Source organism: Notothenia rossii (assembly GCF_949606895.1).
Source record: "Notothenia rossii genome assembly, chromosome: 3".
Lineage (NCBI taxonomy): Eukaryota > Metazoa > Chordata > Actinopteri > Perciformes > Nototheniidae > Notothenia > Notothenia rossii.
Window position 1 is genome coordinate 82,683,425 of NC_136901.1, and position 23,770 is coordinate 82,707,194.

At 40.9% G+C, this 23,770-nt stretch overlaps 3 protein-coding genes across 4 annotated transcripts in view; 1 reads left to right on the forward strand and 2 right to left on the reverse strand.

Annotated features, from left to right (window-relative positions):
- Window positions 1-707: 707 nt before the first annotated feature.
- bend4 (BEN domain containing 4) lies at window positions 708-11,149 on the reverse strand. The gene is made up of 6 exons (XM_079669052.1): window positions 10,678-11,149; window positions 7,112-7,696; window positions 5,053-5,144; window positions 4,856-4,882; window positions 3,968-4,208; window positions 708-2,446 (listed from the first exon to the last, which is right to left on the reverse strand). Exons 1-6 carry the CDS (start codon window positions 11,138-11,140, stop codon window positions 2,214-2,216), a joined length of 1,641 nt encoding a protein of 546 aa, XP_079525178.1. The 5' UTR covers window positions 11,141-11,149; the 3' UTR covers window positions 708-2,213.
- A 710-nt stretch (window positions 11,150-11,859) lies between these two features.
- On the forward strand, window positions 11,860-16,530 carry shisa3 (shisa family member 3). The gene is made up of 4 exons (XM_079669053.1): window positions 11,860-11,995; window positions 12,875-13,002; window positions 13,244-13,591; window positions 15,354-16,530. Exons 3-4 carry the CDS (start codon window positions 13,321-13,323, stop codon window positions 15,917-15,919), a joined length of 837 nt encoding a protein of 278 aa, XP_079525179.1. The 5' UTR covers window positions 11,860-11,995; window positions 12,875-13,002; window positions 13,244-13,320; the 3' UTR covers window positions 15,920-16,530.
- A 1,289-nt stretch (window positions 16,531-17,819) lies between these two features.
- atp8a1 (ATPase phospholipid transporting 8A1) overlaps window positions 17,820-23,770 on the reverse strand; it is a 107,801-nt gene continuing 101,850 nt past the window's right edge. For both annotated transcript variants that reach the window (XM_079670298.1, XM_079670297.1), the window contains one exon: window positions 17,820-20,262. In XM_079670298.1, the coding sequence (XP_079526424.1) occupies window positions 20,165-20,262 (98 nt within the window). In that variant the 3' untranslated portion in view covers window positions 17,820-20,164. The remainder of the gene's footprint in view (window positions 20,263-23,770) is intronic.

A 23,770-nucleotide genomic window follows, 5' to 3' on the forward strand; every position in this document is an offset into this window, starting at 1 on the left:
AACATACATCAATACTATTTTTAATTATTATGTTTATGGTGGGCTTTTCTTTAGGGGCTAAAATAAGATTTGATGTAGCCCCGGTCCACAGCAGGTTTTAGGGGGGACCATCACACACACACACACACACACACACACACACACACACACACACACACACACACACACACACACACACACACACACACACACACACACACACACACACACACACACACACACACACATACACACACACACACACACACACACACACACACACACACACACTTGGGGGCGGGCCCACCTGTCACTTTTTATGCATACTAATGTGATTGAAACATTTTTTATTATACACCATAAGGCGCAGCAGTGGGGGCTTTTTCACATCTTTTTCACATCTGTGAATACACCCCCCTCCTATCGACGGATCTCACACCTACTTAAATCTCACACCTCGATCAAAGGGGAGGCGGGACTTAGCTCATTTGCATAATGGGGGAGGTGTGACCTGTCACTTTTTTATGCATACTAATGAGACGAAAGCGGGATGAATATAACTACTGATCTGGAATAATAGATCAGATGCTACTGAATGACCCAAAAATAAACTGTACTGTAGATATTATTTTTATATGTATCCGTCTAATTTCTTTAAATATTAAAACAAATTCTAGAAAATGTTAGAACAGTAGGTAGACAGATCCCCATTAAAGCAAGTGTTCACCTTCAGTGCTTAATTCATTTATTATAAATAAAAAACAACAGAAGCTTTTAGATTTGTAAAGATCTTACAGATGTTTCACAGTGTTGATAACAGCCACTTTGAGGGAGTAAATACAAACAAACGCTCACATTCAGAACAGCAACACAACGACAGAATCCAACTGCTTAAGGTTTCTGTGGCACTTTTCTACTTGGCTTTTTAAGAGAGACACCTCACACAATACTGTACTTTATATTACACATTTACACAGCACTGTCAACGTGGCAAACTGACCTAATAAATCTGCTACATTCAAAACGTAGAAAACGGTGTCATGGAGTGATTGATTACCAAATCAAATAAATACAAAGTCAAAGGATAGAAATCATAAACTCTTTCCAAATACCACTCACACTTTTGCCACAACAAGACAAGTAAAAGTGCAAAAAAGGAATAAGTGCTTTTTTTTTATCAACAGATAGTTATTAAGAAGTGGATACTTTCTGTCATTATGAAGAAGACAGTTTCAACTCACATTGTGATTACATGAACACATAAAGCATACATATGTTATATATTGGAGGTCTTGAATCAGGTTTAAGGCATTATTAAATGGCAACATTTATTCATCCAATGGTGACAACTGAATGTAAAATAAAATAAAAGTTATATTTTTAAGACTTTTTCATCAGAATTAATAAAAAAATCTATGACAGAGCAAAGAAAGTGCAAACATTGGCATAACAAGGAAACAGTCGTATTATTTTTCCACTTTTTGCTTGTTTTGGAAATCTGCATTTTTACTGTCATATACAGCTTTTAATACTAATTTAAAAGGCCTCTTGTAACCTTTGCAGATTCAAGGAAGTATGCACTTAAATTACTAAGACACCTCACATTTTCTTTTGTTGCATATCCTGAAATCTGATGCCGGAAGTTGAAAACAGATCAGCTTTGACCAAAACTTCTTTCAACCCAAGGAAAGCTGCATTTAACACAAAGGAAAGACTTATTAAAACTTGACGAATCAGAATGTATTAATTAGGAGAAAAACAAATGGGGATGTGAAGTGCTACAGGTAACAGAACATGACTTTCTCAGAGGCACTCCTGTTGATTGGAGGACAAATATGAACTTCTACTTTCTGTGATGAAGACGAAGAAGGGTAGAGACTAAGTGCTGGATATAATACGTCTCTAACTCGGGTGACACTAACAGAAATATGTTCCTGATGACCAACTGAACAACTGCTCAAAACATGAAACCATAGAAAAAGTAGCAAATGGAAGACTCAAATTTAAAAAGTTGAAAACACTTCAGAATTTAAATCTGGCTAAACAAAATAGTATAGTATATAAAAATGGCTACAAACTATTAAAAGGGCTTCAGAGATACTGTGGTTATAATCTATTTGATAAACTGGAATGTTTTCTTGACTGTGTAAAGTGACAGGTTAAGGTCGGTGTTTTGGGATTTGTCGTTGTTCAGCTACATTTCCGGCATTTGTCCTTAAATCTCTCCTCTGACTTCAGTCTGATTGGCCGTTGTGGCAGCCTTTCAGATACAGTTCGTCCTGCGACAGATGTCCCTCGAAGGCGTCCATGTAGAGGCTGCTGGTGGAGCTGCCGCTGCTGCCCAGGAACGTCCCGACAGCCCGGCCCTGCCGCGCGTGGCCCACCGCGTCGCTGAACACTTTGTTGATCTGCTCCTCTGACGGCATCCACCAGTCTGGGTTTGAGGCACAGTGCATCCGGATGAACTCTGGTGAAGAGAGGATCAATAAAGACAGGATTCAAAATATGTTTTGGTTTATCGACAAATCAGAGAAAGCCATGACTTGTACTAGTAAGTGATTTAGGAAAGTTCTCCTATAAACTATTACTCATCCAATAAAAATCCAATGAAAAAGAGGTGTGTCTTTTTTGTCTATTGTAGTAATACAATGCTGTGTTGATTTCGGGTCACATGACATGGAAGCTATTGAGAATATTTTTTGGCTTAGGCTTAATATTAATTAAAACATTCATATAAAATAGAGGTTGAACTAAATTCCAATACAAATAGATGTGTCCTACTTATCCAGTAAAGTAATAATATCTGGTATGGATGGGAGTCAATGGGTCACATGACATAGACGCAATTTAATTTAACAAAACTTCCATTGAGAAATTAATCGAAAATATTAGATTGACTAAATTCCAATAAGAAGTGGCGTGTCCTTAAATAAGATAAGATAAGATGGACCTTTATTAATCCCCGTGGGGAAATTCATTAGTTTAACAGCAACAGGGTAAGGATGAAAAACAGGACAGCACAGATTCACACAGATTAATACAATTAAAGATTTTAAAAAAAACAGTGTTGTTATACAATTCTGCATTGATTTGAAGTCGTACGATCACATGGTACTGTATGTGAGCTATTGAAAGAAAGTGAAATGATCTTCTGTTAAAATATTTATGCAAAATCAATTTATGACAAATCGAAAAGATGGGCCATAAACGTTGGACTGCATCTACAGTATACTGCGCTTTTCCAGTCTTTACGACGCCTCAAAGCACTCTAGATATACAAGTCAGCATTCACGCATTCACACACTTTCATACAGAGGGCCGCCAGGCTGGAGGAAGCTAATATCACACAGGAGCAACCTGGGGTAAAGTATCTTGTCCAAGGATACATTGACAAGTTTACTGGGGCTGGGATTGAACCCACATCTTCCGATCGGTAGAAGACCACACTACCTCACGGCCACGGTCAAATGTATTATCATTTTTTGCATCATTTAGTATGGAGTTATTGAGGGTCTGTAAATGAAACTCAGTAATTACGAAGACCTGAGTGACTGTCTGTCAAGTATCCAACCCAAAACTAACTTTCCCAACACATTTTTTAGATCCTAAACCAAATAAAATTATAAGATAACCCCTATCAATATCCATGTAAAAAAAAAAAAGACCATGTTTGACCGACATTATGCTTGTCATGTGAACAGTTATGAATTGCTACGATCCCATGAATAATGGACTCACTCAATAGTTACGGCTGCTTTTCAAATGTGAAACATGGGCTGTTAGAGTGAAGTACTCTAACAAGCATGGCACTACATCATTTAAACCACACTCACATTTTATACGCAGACATTTTCCAGAGCTCCTGGCAGAAGGACAGCTGTAGGAGGTCTACCAATTCCCAGAGTATCAGTCATAATGTATCACTTAAATTGAGCAGACTGAAGCATAAAGAAAACACACTTCCACAGACATTTTCCAGGCCCTGTACCTCTGAGGCAGCTGACTTTGACGGGGTTGAGCGGTCGTCTCTCCAGGCCTGGATCTCCTGAATGGACGGATCGTTTCCTCTTGCCCAAACCGCATGAGAACTTGAGCTCGTCGGTGGTGAAGACGAAGCGAATCAGGTAGCGCAGCAGCCGCCTGCCATCTTTCTTAGAGGAGTTAACAGCTTCGTCCCACTGCTTGTTGGAGATGTAGAGAGGGTAGTTCTCCAGCAGCTGCTTACTGCCCTGCAGGGAAGAGGAGGAGGAGAACAGGAGATGAAATGGTGAGAGGGAGTTCAGGTATTTCAACATCTTTAATGAACCATGCTTTAAACCCTAAACTGCTCATAGATATTTACTTAAACCTTTTGACTGCAACTTTAAATTGACTTGTAGGTGTTAGATGAAGTACTTCCTGTCGGTTTAACATGCAAAAATAACACAGAAGTACACTGAAATCATTTATGTTCTTAAAAAACGGTGTTTATTAAAAGGGCCCTATTCCATTTTTGGGGGGTTTTCCCTTTCTGGTTTTTGTGCATGTTTTTGGTGCCGGAAATGTCTCCCATGGACTCCTTTGTTTACTTCTGTAACATAGTGATATCACTACTGTATGTAACACTCACGCTACTATTGGCTAGCATTCCAACACATTGTACGTGATAGTCTAAGGGGCGGGACATCTATAGGCAATCACAACAGAGCTAACCAATCAGAGCAGACAGGGCTCTGGTTTCAGACAGAGGGTGAAAAGAGGTGCTGCAGCACAGGCAGTATGAGAAAAATAAAGAGCTTTTTTAACATTAAAGCATGGAGACATGTCACAGAAGAGGAACATATACAAAATATCAACCTGAAATTAGCATAATAAGGCTTAAAGAAAGAACACAGACCTCAAAGACTGTTTGCCGTTCTTCTTCCTGCAGAGAAAGAGTTTTCTTTAATTATCACACCACTTAATTGCAAAATTAACACAACAGAATTGTACCACAGATTGATGGATATGAGCTGATATGTTTACACCTTAGCAAATGCTACTGATCACACATGCTTTTAATAGCTGTGAATAATGTGCCGTGTGTTTTCTCACCTCTGTGAGCTGCTCCTCTGTCATCGGCGGGACCAGCTGGTTGTGAAACTCAAGAACAGTCTTAAAGTAGTCCAGAGCGTTTTGACAGGGAACTGTGTGAGCAGAAAGGCAAAGGCATTGTTGAAAATCGTTGAAGGCAAAGAGACAAACCATCCGATGTATAATTTAAAAACAATACTCCAGCAATGTGCAGATAAATTGAGGCTTTTTATTGCAAATTAGGTTAACGTGGCACAGGGGAGCTCAGAAAGCTTCAGGGTGAGCAGAATAGTTAATAAAAATAGATGCTATTAAGACTGTTGCCCCAAACTCTAAATGCATTTAGAGTGGGAGAACATGTCACACTCTGAAACAAATGACACAATCTGTTTAGGCCTAATGATGACACACTGATAATAGGTTTGGTATTGATTAATGCATTAGACTGAATAAAAGATTCTGAAATCAGCCAGAAAGAACATATTTTACTATTTGTAATGAGATATACAGACAGGTGAAAGATTAGAAAAAGGTTGAAAAATGAGTAGAGTTGAAAAGTATTAGTGAATTAATCAATCCACATAAAAGTAATTTAAATCACCTAATCTCCTAAACTCTTTGCCTTAAATGATCAGGTTGATTTGTGTCTTCAGGCACTCAAGATTCAAGTAAGTCGAGTCACAGCAGAGTGTAAGTCAAGACCCTATCAAGTCCTATTTCTCGTGGCTCGAGTCTATGGTGCAGTATTTAGTTAAACAAGCTCCACCTTAAAAATACTTAAATTATATATAAGTAGATGTTTTTGATAAAACTTCTGCACTTTTATTGGAATGCAAATGCAGTAACTGCAGCAATTGTACAATTTGACTGGAATTTACAGTGTTGTATTCAAAGTTTTACTTAAAAAAAATACTGTATTAATTCCTATTGTTGGGGAATCATTTGCTTAGGTATTCAACCTTTGACACAGTTCATAATTTTCCCCTCTCACTGTCTCCTTTCCCATGGCATAGTTCTACGGCAGTGTTTCTAAAACTTTTTCAAACCAAGGACCACTTAACCAATAAAAAAACACTCGCGGACCACCGAACTCCACAAATATAAAAAATCACATCGTTTTTCTAGAACAGATTACAAATCGCCTGACAATGGTACAAACAAGTGGCAACATGTGGGAGGAAGGTGTTGCGCTGGGCTATATCCTGCAATTGAAACTGAACCTCACTCCATTGCGGATATATTCCCGCGAGTGCGGAAAAAACTTAAATGTATTTATTTATTTCAAATGTGAAATTTTACCAATATACTCACGGACCACTAGGGGGCGCTCACGGGCCACCAGTGGTCTGCGGACCACACTTTGAGAAGCACTGTTCTATGGCCTTGGTTATTGCTGCTATCTATAAGGAGGAGCAGCTTGGGCGCATTGTTGTTACCAGTCTATGACAGCACAAGCCGCCATGAGGTAGTTTACTGTTCAGGGACGTAGGTTCCCTGGCGCACATTCTTTCCTATGGACGAGAGCTCTAGTTAGATGAAGGGTCCATAATGTTCAGTCTCACTGATAAAGAATGTTGATTATTACACTGCGAACTAGTTAAAACCTCGAGCTACAGAAAGAGTTCTTCAGAATTGGTTTGGCAACCGCTGTGTCAACTCGTGACACACCACCTGTCTTGTCAATTCTCCGGCCGTAACTCAAAGTGAACCGTCAGTGTTTGCAATCAAAGCTCCAGCTCTCCTCGTGCCTCTCTGAGTCCTTTTTCCAATTGCTTCTGAAGTTTCCCCCACACCTATCACTGCGAGTCCCAACATTTTCAACAAGAGAAAGAGTGAAAGTAAGGCACAACGGAGACCCCATGACTGAGTTGATCTATGGCTTCCAAATCACACAATCTATCTCTGACACTTAGTGAATATCTTAAGGAACAAAGTGTTCATCCCTACGTATAGATTTAAGAAATGTCTGGAAGCTTGTGGTAGAAAAACCCCTTAGTTCTATTATGTCACCAATCTCTATCACTGTAACTTTGACCCATCCCAAAGAAAAGACGCAAAACCCTGTCTTTCACTACTGCACCTGGGATGTTATCCAGCTTGTTGCGGAGGTCCTCGTTCTCCTGCTGCAGAGACAGCACCTCCTGCTCCAGCTCCAGGCAGCGCGGACAGCAGTTCTCCTCCTCCTCGTCCTCCTCGGGCAGCGTGGACGAGGGGTGTCCGTACGACTCTGACGGAGTCGGCGAGCCCCAGCCTCCCAGGGGGTGTCTCTGAGGAGAAACCCCCAGGCCGTGTCCCGCTGACGGACACTGGTCCTCCTCCAGCCCGGCACCCAGACGCTCCTGCTTCTGCTGCGGCCCTGAGAGCAGGTAGTTCTGGAGGGAGTCTGTGAAGATACGGAGAACCGCAGAGGTCTGTTGTTGGTTCAAATGGCTTTGGTGGCCCTCCTCTTCTGGGTCTGTGGTGGAGGAGCCCTCTTCAGGCTGGGTCTTCCCAAGGGAGGAGCTGTGGAGCCCCTGCACCTCCCCTGCCCCGTCTTCCAGCTTGATGTTGGAGGTGAAGGAAGAGGAGGAGGAGGAGGAGGAAGGCTCCAGGAGACGGCCGTTGTTGAGGAGGCTGAGGACTCGGCTGCACTGATGAGCGAAGGCATCCAGGATGAGACGATTCTCTACAAATGAGAGATACAAAATCCAGAGGTCAACAGTGGTATTTCATCCACAGGTATACTGTGTTCATACGCTGATACATTTCAAGTGTAAGGTTTATTTTAGGATTTGGAAAACAGCAAAATAATCGCCTTACAGTCCATTTAGTAGCAATTCTGGTCAATATGTTTAAAAAGTTCAAAAACGCTCAGATTATTATAAGGTTTTTGACATCTACTGTACAACTGCCTGAAAATCACACAAACTCAATCTCACCATGAAAACCAAGTAAAGCTGTCGAAAGCTCCAGAATAACTCATAAATCCCCTTTTTCCCCTAAACTTTCCTAACCTTAAATAGAGATTATTCCTTGCACTTAAACAAATTGTGGAAGAAGGACTGAGATGCAAGTTAAAGTTCTGCTTCAGTAAAAGTACCAAAGTATTAACAGATAAATGTACTTAATCTAAAAGTGCTTGCTCTGCAGTAAAATGCCAACATGTGACTGTTGCGATATTTTCCTTCACATAATGAAATTGTTGATACTGAGGCCTCAATGCGTAATATAACTTTACTGTTGTAGCTGGGGATTAATGGTGCAGAAAAGAAGAAGAAAAAAAAGTACTGCGACCAAAATCTGTATTCATTTGGACTGTTATATAATCTTTGCTTTTATTGTGCAATACTGGATAGTTGTACCCCTTTGGGCCCTGAAACTTAATATATTAAACCATCTGGGAGGTTTGAAGAGGTTTGTTTTCTTCAGAGGGTCTGCTGACAACTCGTAGAAATATAAAACATGCGAAGGGGTCAAATTAGATGTTGCTTTATTTAAAGTGGCTGCAGGTCGAAAGGGTTTGGACCCACTGGTTTTATTTCATTTCATGTATTCTACTGTTTAAGCCAAATCTAAAAATGAAAAAGTATGTTCTGTTGTCAAAAAACATATGGGGGTAAAGGTCACATTGTGTTCCTCTGCAATGTAGTTAAGTAAAACCAGGAAGTATGAGAGAGAAGAAGTACAAGTACCTCAAAAGTACATTACTTAAAGTGATTCACCGCTGAAAGATATTGAAATCCCAAATAGAAAGCAGCAGATAGACTCAAGGAAACAAAATGAGCGAGTCTGTGTTCAATCATTCCCTGGATTTTGTCGTTTCTGTCTCCCATGTTTTTCGTTTGCATCGTGTATTTTTGGTGGCAAATCATTCCACATACAGTAGGCTCCTCTGATCACAGAAATGTCAGCTTCATTATGCTGATTTATTCAGATGTCAATAAACCATAAAGTCACAGTAGCTGCTGTGACCAACGCAGCCGTGAAAAAGATAATCAGCGCGGAGCCATTGTCCAGAAAGGAGCCTCAGTGTACAGTTTCCCTGGTAGTCTGGGCACGTCTCAATGAGATGATCTCACACATACCTCCATGTAATGATTATGAGTCCTCTGTCCTCACACAAAAAACACCCACACACACACACAAATATGCACACTAATAAATGAGTTCTGGGCGGCCACTGCTGCGTTTTCACTCGCTCAGACGTGTCTATCAGCCTGGCGCAGATGTGTCGCATCTATTAATATGCGTGCTGTCTCTGTTTACTCGTCGAGATGTATCTGATATCATTCCCCTTCACCCTGCACCCCCCACCCACCCTCCCCTTTTTCTCTCACCAGTTCTGTGAGCTGAGAGCCTCATAAAATTTCATTAAAAACAACACGCTCGGCAGAGGCAAATTTATGAGCCCCATTTATTTTAATCACAACTCTTTGGGAACGGCTTTTCAATGCAATTTGTGTTATTGTGTGCTGAACTGATTGCTGAGTCCAGGGGTCTCTGCTGCCTCTCTCCATGAGAAGGGCATCAAGTTGTTTCTTTTTCCAGCCATGAGAGGGACATTAAGTTTCTCCCATTGTGCAGATAAGAAGCTCTTTGACGTGCCATAACAGCATGTTCAGATGTGATTGTGGAAAATTAGAGTGGAAAATATGGTTTTGTGTGATTATTTCGTGAGTAACATCAGGACCAAGTGTATAACTGAAAAGTGCAAACAATGGGTCATCATTACTGCGCTTCAGGAATGCACTTTCACATATTTAGGTTGGTGAAAGATATGACAACAATGTCTATTTTTAGATCAAACCACTGTTACTTAAAGTATGCTTTTGGCAGTTCTCATGCAGGTGAGTGAGTACAGTGCAACCTGAGCTTTGAATGAACACTTGATTGTCTGTAAAGCAACAATAACCAGCAGCAAATTGAGCCTCTGCTTCTGGCTGTGATAAAGAGATTAATATCTGATTACAGGATGAGATGTAATGTTTAATTTCATAACTGCCAGGATTGGGTTCATTGCTTTCTTCTTAACGTTAGTTCCCATGGACCCGCCCTCCACACAGGGAACACATTTCTCCCTTTGCCTGCACAACCCTAATGAACCGCAGCTGAGGAGAAAAATTAGCTCAGAACAATGTGTTTCAACAGAGATTTTGAGGGCCTTCTTGCACACACACATACATGAAACACACAAGTCAACACACACACACACACACACACACACACACACACACACACACACACACACACACACACACACACACACACACACACACACACACACACACACACACACACACACACAGACAATTACCCAATGTAATTTTTAGCACATGCACACTGGAGATTCAATCATGACTGCTCTCATTACAGCAGCAAATCAATCATTGCTGACAGAAAAAATGGGAACAATAACATGAAGCTCATGTGAACAAAAGAGATGTTTTCTTTTAATATCACATTTGTTTGTATTTCATTTAAGTTGATTGACTCTTGAGGCTTTATGCTCCTATGTTTGGGCAGCAAAAACCCAAAAAACAGGACAACCTGATGACATGTAGCTCAGGAAAAGTGTCAATTCAAATAAATATAACTAGCTTTGGAGAAGGATCCACACATGAGAATGAGTCACTCTCATCACTCACTCTGAACAACTTTGAAACCCACCTGAGCTGATACCGTAGGTGCAGTCCGGGGAGAGTCTGGGTTCTGCTCTGCCGCCGCTGGTGCGCCGCTGCTGGGGACAAGGAGAGGCTGCAGCCGCTGCCGAGGTGGATGTCGGGACCCTGCTGCTGGGCCTGTTCTCACAGGGGAAACGATCTGGCGCCTGGTGATGCTGCTGCTGGCTGCTGCTGATAGCCACACTGCTCTGGTGGAGCTGCTGCTGACGCTGGTGGTGCTGGTGGTTGTGATGGTGCGGCTGGAAATGATGAGGCTGCTCGGGGTGGAAAGTGAAGTGATGCTCGTCGCCAAACAGAGGCACCTCCACCACAGCGGACCTGTCACCGCGCGACTTGCCCGCCGAGCGCTTACTCTGGAAGGGCTTCAGGCTGCTATGCGGACCCTGCTGCTGGCGGCACATCTTCGGGGCGCAGGGCCCTTCATCTGCGGGCTGCATCTCTCCCTCCATCCCGGCCAGGTCTCACGGCAGATGGCTCGATGTTGTGGCGTGCTGGTGTGACGGGCTGGAGGATCAGATCCGTCGCTGTCTGGTTCGGTTTCCCTCATGCACACTGTGGGAAGGGTGGGCTCATTTACTGACAAGCAGCCGCTCCAATCCCCAGTCGGGAGCACAGACACTGAGACTCCTCCAGAGGGAAATACAGGCGGGACTTGTGCCTGCTGCCTCCTTTGTAGCCACCATACACACAGAGAACAACGGGGCGCTATAGCAGTTGTACCATCTGGAAATGAAAAAAAAAACGCAGAATGAAATCCGACAAATGAAAAGGCAGAGGCCATTTTGCTACTGAGCATCAATTGAGCAACATGAGAGCAAATGTAAGAAAAGGCCATCCACACACAGACATCATGCAAAAGGGAAAGTAGGCCTACTTAGCTTTATCTGTTTGTGCTTTAAAAAAAAATAGAATAGCTTGTGTACTTGGATCAATAAAACGAAGTAAAACAAACAGTTGAAATGAGAGTTTATACATCCAGGTCCTGAACTCGACAACATGTTTTATTCTTAGAATTAATTTCAAATGTATATTTATATTTTTTAATTTGAATTTTTTAACTAATTTGCAGGACATATTTCTTTAATTTTATAAATACGTTTTGTTCTTCATGTTTCAAATGCTTTCAGTTTAAAAGGCTTGCTGGGGAACCTGTCTGGTAGCCTGCATGGCTAAAAGTTTGCATCACCACACGGGGGCGCCACATCAATAGGTAACAACCACACGAGGAGAGATTAATAGATGGAGGAATTTGGACCTGCTGCTGATCAACACACGATTTCCCCTCCTTTCAACAGCTCAGGCAGGTCGGTAGTTTCTGGATATCAAAACACATGCAAATGCATACTGTGTCTCGACATCAAACTCATGAGTTTATAATGAAAGATGTATGCCTGTATGAAAAATGCTCCAAATAAAAATATGTATTGGCTAATAATCTTTAAATGTTGACTTTCATAGGCGACCTATTAAACTCCTAATTAACAGTCCATAATGCCGTTGTTGGATGCAGTGTCAAACAACATCCTTTAACCTCTGCTTCCTCTCCTTGAATAAGCCATGCCTCTATTTACATGCATTAAAGTGAACCTATGTTACTCTTGCTAAACGATCTTAATTTGCCCACAAAAAGTTAGAAATATTAGGTAATGATTCAGTTTGATTAGTTTTGTTTTATCTTTTTAACAAAATAACACAGAATCCTTCATTTTCACCTTTAGTGCCTGGACATATGTAAAAAGAAACCCAACGAATACAACATAATAAATGCTAAAAAAGTAGATTTATAAACGTAGCCTAACAAAACACAGAAAATACATAATGTCCACAAAGTCATAGCAAACTTTTAGCTAACAGACCAAGTGCAGCAATTTAGCAGAGCGTGTTTTATTTCTTATTTATTCAACTTTCCACTTGTTTCATTAGGATGATGTTGACATGTTCTCCTTAACAATGGTGTAGTTTTTCTTCTGCATTACATAGGCTAGTTGTCTTGCTTTATGTGTTTAACATAAAGGACCTTTGCATTGTTCAGTCATAAATGTAAAATAGTGATTATAAACTGAGGTTAGATTATTAAAAGTAGTAATAAACTGCTGCACTGTGGGTCTCCTTACATGCATCATAATGTTATTAAGACCATGCATTGTTGTTATTATTATGTTATTTGGGCACCTTCATGGTAGGTTTAATCGACATAGCTGCAACCACCACCACCACCACCACCACGTGAATGCGCACGTCTGGTTGATGGGGGTTACGTGCGCGCCTACACAGCCGAGCAGAGTCACAAAAGCAGCAACTCTGCTGTGAGGTGGGTGCACAACTTCTGCACCGACATCAACAAACACTCTCAGCAGCAACTCGGTGTTGGGCACAGTGAAACTCGGAGCAGATGTTTGGATGAGAACACTTTTGAGTGATGAGATTTTTAAGAAGTGACTTAAACAGAAGACTCAATTAAGGATTTTCTTGCATTGCAATTTGGGAACTTTTGAAGGGCTTTTGTTGGCGGAAAGATGACGGATGTGTGGATCACCGCGTTTCTCTTTCAGTAACTCCGTCTCAATGAAGATTGTGTAACCCGGTGAGCCCACTGGAGCAGGGACCGTGAACCCAGCGGCTCGCCGGGATGGTGTGCCTGTTGAACTGCCTGCTACTGGGATATCTGACCTGGAATCTGCGGATATCGGACGCTCAGGGGGAGTACTGCCACGGCTGGCTGGACTCTAATGGGAATTATCATGATGGCTTCCAGTGTCCGGAGGACTTTGACACCATGGACGCCACCGTGTGCTGCGGCTCCTGCTCGCTGCGGTACTGCTGCGCGGCCGCGGACGCACGGGTGGAGCAGGGCGGCTGCACCAACGACCGGGAGGTGGACAACACCGAGTATGCAGCGCGTAAGTTTACTGCATTTAAAGGGAATAACTATAATAACAAGTCTTTCTCAGGTTATTTCAAAAGTTCAGCATTAGAGCAAAACTTCACAAATAGAGTTCTGAACTCAATTAGGATGGGTGCAAAAACCACAAATACAAATATTTAAGACTGAGGTTAAAATGTAAATACACTTAACAGATGAATGAACATGTTTAGTCTAATTTATGACTAATTTAGTCCGATTGATATTTAGGAACGTTGGTTTCTACAGAGAGGTCAGAGGTCAGCTGAACATTAATAAACACAGCATAAAGCTGACTACAAGTCAGACTACCCTGCTGTCCGATTGCTTAAGATTTGGTGCATTTACTCAAACCAGACACTCATACATGTCAGTTCTGTCGGACAAAAAAGGCCAAAAGTTGGAGGACAAAATAACAATTTGTGCTAAATTGTTCCATCAGTTGTAGGAAAAACTAAAGTAGATGTGTTTGAACTAACACTTTCCCTAGAATATTGTCCAATCAACAAAACGGGAAGTATTTCCTTATGCCACCTTCTTTATACGCAACTGGTGTTTTAAAGTTTTCATGTAAAGTTTTTATTCAAACGAGAAGTGTCCAGTTTCCAACACCTAACTCTCTGAGCTCCTGTGGCTTCATTTGACCTGACCTCACTGCAGATTGCTATCAGAGTAAAAAGTAAACCTGGAGGAGTTTCTGGTGACCCAGCCTGTCAGTCACTCAACAAGTGTTCTTAAAACCAACTCCAGACCAATCTGAAGCAGACATTTGCATAAAAGTTCATCAAGATGAGTTCAATCGCAATGCCGGAATGTATTCAAAACTTTTTCACACAAGCCGGCTTATTGTGTTGCCCAACACCAAACACACTCACTTTGAATTAGGATTTGCAAACCAAAGTAATCACAACGCAATGAGGGAACCGCTCATTTTCTTTGGCTTCTTTGACAGACCCACAGTATTACATTAACCCACTGTGAGTTTGGAAATCTTCAATAATCGGTCCCTTTAACCCTCAACGTTTTCTTTACATTTCCCGAACTGATAAGCTGTTGGGCTTTAACTGAATGGACTGTGTGCTCAACATGTCCTAATCTTTCCTATGAAAATAAATCAACATTGACTAATTTCCTCCAAAAGTGCAATGTCCTTCATTAACAGTAACTTGAGCTGTTGGTGTATCCCAGCAGGAATACTTCTGTTAGGTTTTATAAATAATACTATGAAGGACTTGAAGAAATTAACTATTACAATTATGTTTAGCATTGAAGTTTTCAATCACTAACAAGGAAAATACTTTAGATTTATAAGCAGCACATAACCAGTTACTGTTTTATATTGCCTTATAATGCAGTTGGGCGCAGAGACAAGGGTGTATGTGTTTGTGAAAAATAGAACTCCTCTTGTGGACATCCATAAGTGGAGGCGAAACAGATGGTGAACAACAATGAAGAGAAAACAGTTGTCATAATATATAACGCCTAATGTGTCTTAGTTTTTCATACAGCATTTCAGATTTATTTTCTAAAGCCTGTAAATGTTAAAGAGGGGTTTGAAGAAGAAAAAGTGTTAAAAAATATGCTTTTTATTTGATTTATCCAGTTTCTGTTAAACATTCCACTTAGATAAATGTGTTGTTTTGGTGTCTCTATAGCAATGTGAATAGAGAATGATAACAATAACTACATGGTGTCTTCTTGGAGTCCCATGGAGGATTCTTCCTAACTCACCCTAACCTTCCTGTTTCCTCTGTCCTCAGAGCCCATCTACGTCCCCTTCCTGATGGTGGGCAGCATCTTCGTGGCCTTCGTGGTGGTGGGCTCTCTGGTGGCGGTCTACTGCTGCACCTGCCTGCGGCCCAAGCAGCCGGCCCAGCAGCCAATCCGCTTCTCCCTGCGTAGCTTCCAGGGGGAAACCATCCCCATGATCCTCACCTCCGCCCCCCCCAGCCTCCGCGCCCCCTCCAGACAGTCCAGCACGGCCACCACCAGCTCCAGTTCGGCCGGGGGGGGAAGCTCCATGCGGAGGTATTCTATCGGGGGTCCGGGGCAGCAGCACGGCTGTTTGGTGTCTGCCACCATCTCCTCCAACCCCACTCAGACTCTACCTCCACCTCCACCTCCCCCCTACATGTCCCCACCCACATCAGGGGGCATGCAGCACCCACTCCCATCCACCCTCACCCACACCCAGCTGCAGCTCCACCAGACCTCCATGTCCTCTCACTCGGCCCAGGCCTTCCTCCTGCCGCAGCAGTACTTCTTCCCCCTGCAGCCCGACCCCTTCTCCTCAGTGAAGGGTTTCGCAGACTTCGGACAGAGTTGACAGCTCCCGGCGGGGCAAACAGAGGGATTACAAGATTTCTAGAAGGTTGGATGTGAGCCGGCGAGGACAGAAACACTGCAACACAGCTGGTGGTGTTTGGGTGGAAGGCCTGGGCCGGCTAAAAGGACACAGAGGGTCCGACAAGGGGGATCAAGTACGACAAAGCGGCCCGGCCTGAGGCGTTTCCCCCCTTCTGCATCACAGGACACATCAGCAGACCTGTTAGAGGCTGGAGTCCCATCTTGTGCACTTTCATCTTATATTGTAAACAGACCTCACTGGCATTACAGTCTATTTTTATAAAGGGCTGGACAGCTTACAACACAGACTCAAATCTTGCCAAGTTATCACAAACCTTCCTCATAAAACTGAAACACTTCACAGGCAAGCGGCGATGAGACCCATTGCTACATGATTTAAAGTAGATGTTGGAAACCAGGGAAGTATTGCTTTTTTTTTGACAATCGCAAGGACCTCGACCGGACACACAGAGGACTTTATATTTGGGGGAAATTTGTACTTTTATATGATTTTGTACAAACATTGTTCCCAGAGCAAGGTTGTCATATTGATTCCCTAATTTACAGCCAATAAAACGTTGTATCTCAATACTTTCTGTGCACTGATAAATGTTTTTTTAAGTGAGATTTGGCTCTCTGAACGAAGCCTCATCATCATCATCATCACTCAGACAGAAAGGAAACCGGAGCGGCCGAGCAGCTCACTACCTGTCGCTCACTCTTGCGCCAGACTTCACAGCAGGAATGCAGCGCTGAGATCAGTCATTGTCAGTGTTCAATGAGCATGGCATGGTCACAGTGTTAAAAACAACTCGCCCCAGAAATAGAGGTTTAGGTTGCACCAACAGGTATCGCAAAACCTCCACAAAGAGGGGTCTGTTCTCCGGTTATCTGACTGTGAAATAGACCTGGCAATCAGTGTGTGGTGAAACCTGCACACTGTTCACTTTGAGGATGTTTGAAAGCTACATTCAAGTGCTGCTATCACGTTGCTTTTCTATCCCAAAACACAACTTACTTGAGTGATTCCAGTAATGTCTTTTTTAGGTCTTGTTTATACTCGCAGCTGTCATATCGTCTTCATCTCTCACATACCGCGCTCTGCTTTATGAAAGGAAATAATACAAGTTGTGAATCAGTTTTATGACAGTTCCTAAATCTTTTGGATAGGTGTATTCTTTCATGTCTTTGCCCAGACTCAAAAAAGGTTCAGGTTTTTTTTCCAAGTTAGAGTCCCGATTATCCCTCTGTTTCTTATATTTCATCAAAACACAGACCCAAAGCCATAACATTCCTCTCATAACTTAATCAATCATAAATGACGGATTTAGATTTTTATGAAATCAAACCAATTTATATATCATTTTTCCATCTTCTTTTTTAAACAATTACAAACAAATGTATTTACTCTCCCTCACTCTATAATAGTTTTTGTTCTGTGGCGGTTTTCCCATTTCTCACGATGGATTAAAAAGAGATGCATTTAATCGAGGTTTAAGATACTGTATGTTGCAACGTGTTGAAACACGCTAAGATTAAACCTGCTGGAAATAACCCCAGGACAGGCAACCCAGCCCTTGAATTCACATGCAATGTATTATTGATTTATTTCAATTCATTATTGGTGTTTTTATTGTTATTTGAGTCTCTTTGAATTATTCTTATTCTGGATGCCCGATTCAGATCACTTTGTGTTTTAGTGAAAGCTTGACCGACTCCACCAGCATAACAAATATGGACTCTATTGGTATAATGTGTGTCCCGCAGGCAGACTTGTTCTCCCTGCCTTTTCCTGTTTAGCTTTCTCACCGTCCTGTTTGTTGCCACACACAGACACAAGACATCAGAAAGAAGAAGAAGAAGAAGAATATGCAACGATGTTCCTCCATGATTGTAAAGTTTATTTCAGTAGTCCTTCATGGCAGTAAAAGACAACACTTATAAGTTTGCAGTCCCAACATGCAGAACAATCATCGAACGAAATGACGGAAAAAAGAAACAAATATTTAAAAGTAAAGTTAAAAAGGTGCATTTTTTTCTCTTTTGTAAAGTGATCAACACTTGAGGGAGAATTAAAGTAGAACAGTTAAACATTTCAGAGAACAGTTTGTGTTTTCCATTCATGCAGCCCACGACTTTCACAGACAACAACGTGTGTTTTATGTTTTCTGGAGAAAGAAAGCAACAGTCCACATTCAGCGTTTTGGAAACTTTTGACGACCAATTCAGTTGTAACATTAAAGACCAGCAGAGAAAAAATATCATTAACCCTCACTGAAGAGTTTTCCTGCAAAGCAGAGGTACACTGCATGAAGAAAACAAGTTACAAACATTTACACCCAAGAGAAATCATATACTGAAACCAGATAATACCAGATGTCCACTACTGGAAAGGTACATCGAGTGCATTGTGTAACATCTCCGATCGAAGCGAGCTGAGAAACAGAAACTCTCACAGTCCTGGTCGAGAGTTTGACTGCACACACAGTCATACCGCACACTAACACACACACTTCCCCATACGGGCCATGCATCAGCACACAGTAGTACACCATAGCTATACCTGGAGTCGTGCAGACGGTCAACTGGAGCAAGCCACACACACACACACACACACACACACATTCATTCTCTCACACACACGACAAAAGAAACATCAGTGGACGCCAGAAACTCCCGGTCTCACATAAAGGACACAGACATGCAATGCATACATAGAGGTTATCCACAGTAGAGGTGACACACACGCACACACACACACACACACTCTCACATACAGCACATGCACATGCAGGCAATACACTGACACACTCACACACACCATAAGATTTGATCTCCCATAGGGAGAAGAAAGCAATCACACAGACGTTAAGTAGTCAATTATAAATAAATCGCGCTGTAACAATATTAATATTAATAATAACAAGACATTTAAGAAAGCTCAGTTTCCTCATTCGATCTTTTCTATCCTGCCAGTTTATCAGAGGATGAAAAACAACTAAAAGTTACAGACAGTTCATTACAAAGCCAGTCGATGCAAAATTCATACATCTCCAATATAAAAATACAAATCCACAAAATAACTATAGAGACAAAGTAGTTTTGATATTGTCGTGAGTTCCTGGCTAATATTTCTCTCTCCCTTAAGCTAATGGCACTTATGTTAGAAGGATAAAATCTCCATTTTAAGGGAAACACTATCACCAGCTCCAACAACACCATCAGAGAGCCTCCCGCTCGTTCACCTGCGCAGGAACAAATCTTAAAGTTTACACACGTGCCACAAGGCACAGTAGTTTTCACATTGTACAAGTGCAATACTGTGGTGGGGAGACAGTGATTTTGTCTTCAGTAGGAGTGTGTGGAGCACTGGTCTAAGCTAGCTGGCTAAACTATTCTTGGCTATCTATTGGGGAAAGGTTCTACGTAGGCACCGTTGTGATTGTTGAGACAGGAGTGATGTGTGGAATGCAATTATTTGTCGAGAGCAATGCTTCTGCTGTTAAAACGGTGGAAACAGGACTACAGTGAGCTGCAGGAGGCAACTTCTTAACAAAGAAATAAAAAAAAAAGGAACAAAATAAAACCAGGCACGATATCTACATACTTTTTAAAATGAAACTAAAAAAGAAACAAATGTGTTTTTTAGAAACAAGGATAAAGGCATGAGCAAATGTAAGGCTTTACACAATAGATGCTTCCTTAAGTGCAAAAAGAAAAGTTAAATATTACAATGTCTGCTCTGAAGTGGTCCGTTTAGTGCTGGAATACACTCAGGAGTGTGAGTACATTTGGTTTAAAGTTGTCCGAATTCACTAGTACTTGGAAGATTGTATAAACGACTGCTCTTTGGCAATCCTTCACAAGTTGACATCCTCTAAAACCAACCATCGTCCAGTGTTAAGGTATTTGATTTAATTACATGATTTTAGATGATTTTGAATAGAGAGGAGACGTTCACTCCAAGAAACTGAGCGAGAACAGTGAAGAACTTCAGACCACAGACTGCTAAGAAAGCACAGTGCTCATCATGTCTGTTGGACACACAACTACAGCTGATAGTGAACACAATTAGTTTTGTTCCTTATTTTTTTTTCCTTTTTCAAAGACGCTCTGTCCGTATATTCCTAAAATTCCCTCAGTGCTGGAGGCGACTCGTCTTCCCTCGGTAAATATCGCCATTATAACAGCTGCTGGGGCTCCGGAGAGGCCGGAGGCCGGCGGCTCACCACTCGTTGGTCCTCTCTTTGGTGGTGTCGTACGCTCTGATGACCTCAGACTGAGACACCACTCCGTTCTCGTCTTGAGAGAAGGCGTAGCCATCTGAAAATGGGACAAAGCAGTTAAAACTATGTACATCACTGACAAATGTAAGAAAACAAATAAAAAAACACTTTCAACAACTTAAACACAACAACAAAAAATAACTAACAGACAAAACTTAAAGGAATAGTCAAACATTTGGGGAAATATGTTTATTCGCCTGATTAGTAAAAAGATTGATATTGCTCTCCTGCCTGGCCGCTCAATATAAAGCTACAGCCAAACGCTAGTTAGCTTAGCTTAATCTGGGGGAAATCAGCTAGCCTAGGCTGGCTATAGGTAACACAATACGCCTAACAGGAAATCTAAAGCACAATATTAACATCTTATGTTTCATTTATTCTGCACAAAATAATGGAAAAACAACAATTTTGTTTCTACTGGGGCCTATGCTAAGCTAAGCTAAGCTAAGTTAAGTTAAGCTAAGCTAAAGGAATTTATTTGGCGCTTAGTTCAACTGAAGTCACGTGGCTAAGGCTCCATTTTCTCTGATAGAAAATCCCCTGGGGATCTTTTAAAAAGGGGAGAAAGTATTTGAACACTTATAGTACCATGTTCTGAAGCTATTTTTCGTAAGCTTCAAAGACTTCTTTAACCGTCTGAATGAAAAAAATAATGTCCGTCGCAAGAAAACATTTTAACCCGTTTCCAAAGTTGAGGCAGTTTTGAATCTGGTTTTGAGGGAAATAAGTCAACAGAGTTTTATGATACAGCATATATATTTTGTCAGATACATAGTCAATTGTGTAATTTAATGCTAAGACCAAACCATAAAAACAACCTTGAAGTGTCTCTAATTTCTTATTTACTGCGGAGACATGAGCGTTGTATTGATCTTCTTAATCTTAGCAAGAAATCGAATAAACACTTTCCCAAAATATTCCTTAAGTGTAAATCATATGATGGAAAAAACATAATCTATAAAGGATTTTTAAAAAGGTAATCACAGCTCGCCTAAAAGTTTCATCTGTAGTGTAACAGCAGCTCTGGGATCTACCAACTAAACCTTCCTACAGGCTTCCTTTCTGACCTCTGACCCCTGACTCACCTTCAGGTGTCAAAGGACTCGGTCGCTGAGACGAGTGCATTGTGGGGGAATAACAGCGCAACATTTGATCATTTCATCGAAATCTCACTCTACTGAACTCAACTCAGGGCACACGAGGCACACGAAGGGAAGGACAGGAAGTGGACAAACAGGAAAAAAGAGGGAGAGAGGCGACTATCAGGGAGCTAGAGGAGGCTCTAAATGGGGCGGGGTTTGAATAATGAAAATTAAAAAGGTATCACACAACAACGGCCTCAGCCCGACCTATGAGACAAACAAAAAAACAAACTGATCAGACAAAACACAGAGAAAAACTGAAAACCAAACAGAAAACCAAACCCATGCTTAAAGAGATGGAAAGATTTGGGTCAGTGTATGTTTTGGTCGTTGGATTTTCTTTTCACAAAAGGATATTCAAAAACAAAAAACGACTGGATATTTGATTTTCGTTTTCAAATTGAAAAACCAAAATTGAAATACAAGGCGTTTTTCTTTATCATGGTCAAAAATGGATTTACTAAACTTAAAAAACGGGATGATTTTCATTTTTTACTTCTCAAAACTAAAAATAAAATCACTAGAAAACAGAAACAAAAAAAGCCCAGTTTTTTCATATTCTGCTACCAGAAGTTGTCTTTCAAAATAAGAGCGCAGATGAGGACGGTCAATCCGTGTATCTAAGGTCCATTTGTTTTCACAACGAAAACAGCCAAGACACATTTTGAGCCCAGATAATGAATGTTATTAAGGGCTGTAAATATAATAGGCCTACGTCTAAAATGGACAACATTGTTTGGAGATTTCAACTATACAGCGATTCTGCACTGCGGTCAACTCAGCCGTCTCTCGCGTTTGTTATTATTTTTTCTGCCAATAGTCCTTCATGAGATCGATCCTGTTGGACTCAGTAGACTAGTAGTGAAACTACTCCCACAACAAGTACTATGAAGTACTTACTGTGTACTTTTTGAGTAATCCTCTGTCAATGTCCCCTCCTGAGAACAAGAATGCATGTTTCTCTGCTATTTTGAATCAGCGTTAAAAAACATTTCTTCATGAGACTGATATTGTTGGACAGAGTATTTTAAGAGGATGGTAGACATGATATCAGCAATACTTCCAGTCAGTAGTCCGGCAGCAGCATTTTTACCCCTTGGAAAGTCTAGCCCGCTATTTAAATTGACTTTGATTGAAGTTAATAACAATATTGATATTATATAGATATGCATATTTGATGCAGTCTTTCTGGACAATTTTTAAATTGAGAGTATTTGTAATGTTCTGCACAGATAGTGCCCTAACTTGAAAACACGTGACAGCTGTATTAATACAGCAGATGAAAAGATTTGTGGAAGGATAAATACTTCATGGGCTTCAATGGCTCTCTAGATAAAGGGCGTTTTATGGTTGCTTGTATTATCCTCAGATAGTGGTTTGTTTAAATAACTAGTGACATTTTTATAAATATTGCAAAAAAGGGCTCCAAAAAAAGGCATATATCCTGGCCGGCTTAGCCAGTGTGTATTTGTTCAAGCACCACAAAATTCATAGTTTATAAAGTACAATTCTGGGCCATTGATTGTGTCATTTCTCCAAACACATACAGTAAAAATGCCTCTTTTTGAAGCCTTAAAATCGTGCAGGAAAATGAGTTTACATTGTATTACTTAAAGACAGGACTATTCAGTTAAGAGAAGAGAAAAAAGGAAAGAAAATTGTTATAATGGGTGATGTAACATTACTGAGTCCAACAGGATCAATCTCATGAATGACTATTGGCAGAAAAAATAATAACAAACTGGAGAGACGGCTGGGTGGCCGCAGTGCAGAATCGCTGTGTAGTTGAAGTCTCCTAACAATGTTGTCCATAGGCCTATTATATTTACAGCCTTTAATAACATTCATTATCTGGGCTCAAAGTGTGTCTTGGCCGTTTTCATTGTGATTGCTAAATTCCCCTTGATTATAATAATAACAGTTCCTTCAAAAGGATACTGTAGTGATTCAAAGTGTGATTGTAGCATAGCCTACGAGTGCTTTTGTTTTGAAATCACTTCCGTGAGTTTCGTCTGCGCTCTTATTTTGTAAGGTTACTTCCGGTAGCAGAATATGAAAAAAACATAAAAACTGTAGTTTTTTTGTTTCTGTTTTCTAGTGATTTTATTTTTTGCTTTGAGAAGTAGAAAATTAAAATCATCCCGTTTTTTAAGTTTAGTAAATCCATTTTTGTCCATGATAAAGAAAAACGCCTTGTATTTCAATTTTGGTTTTTCAATTTGAAAACGAAAATCAAATATCCAGTTGTTTTTTGTTTTTGAATATCCTTTTGTGAAAAGAAAATCCAATGAGCAAAACATACACTGACCGATTTGAATGTAACCTGAGTTTTTTTAAACCTGTGATACCTTACAATACAAAATAAGTTGTTCTTACTCTATGCAGAACCTTCAGTTTGCAGTT

Excerpts from the sequence above, each read along its gene's own strand:
- bend4 (XM_079669052.1), bottom strand. The coding sequence starts at position 11,140 with ATGGAGGGAGAGATGCAGCCCGCAGATGAAGGGCCCTGCGCCCCGAAG. Across the intron at positions 4,883-5,052 it reads CAGAGGAGCAGCTCACAGAG|GAAGAAGAACGGCAAACAGT; the intron begins GTGAGAAAACAC and ends CTTTCTCTGCAG. Across the intron at positions 2,447-3,967 it reads CAAAGTCAGCTGCCTCAGAG|AGTTCATCCGGATGCACTGT; the intron begins GTACAGGGCCTG and ends TCTCTTCACCAG.
- shisa3 (XM_079669053.1), top strand. The coding sequence starts at position 13,321 with ATGGTGTGCCTGTTGAACTGCCTGCTACTGGGATATCTGACCTGGAAT. Across the intron at positions 13,592-15,353 it reads CAACACCGAGTATGCAGCGC|AGCCCATCTACGTCCCCTTC; the intron begins GTAAGTTTACTG and ends CTCTGTCCTCAG.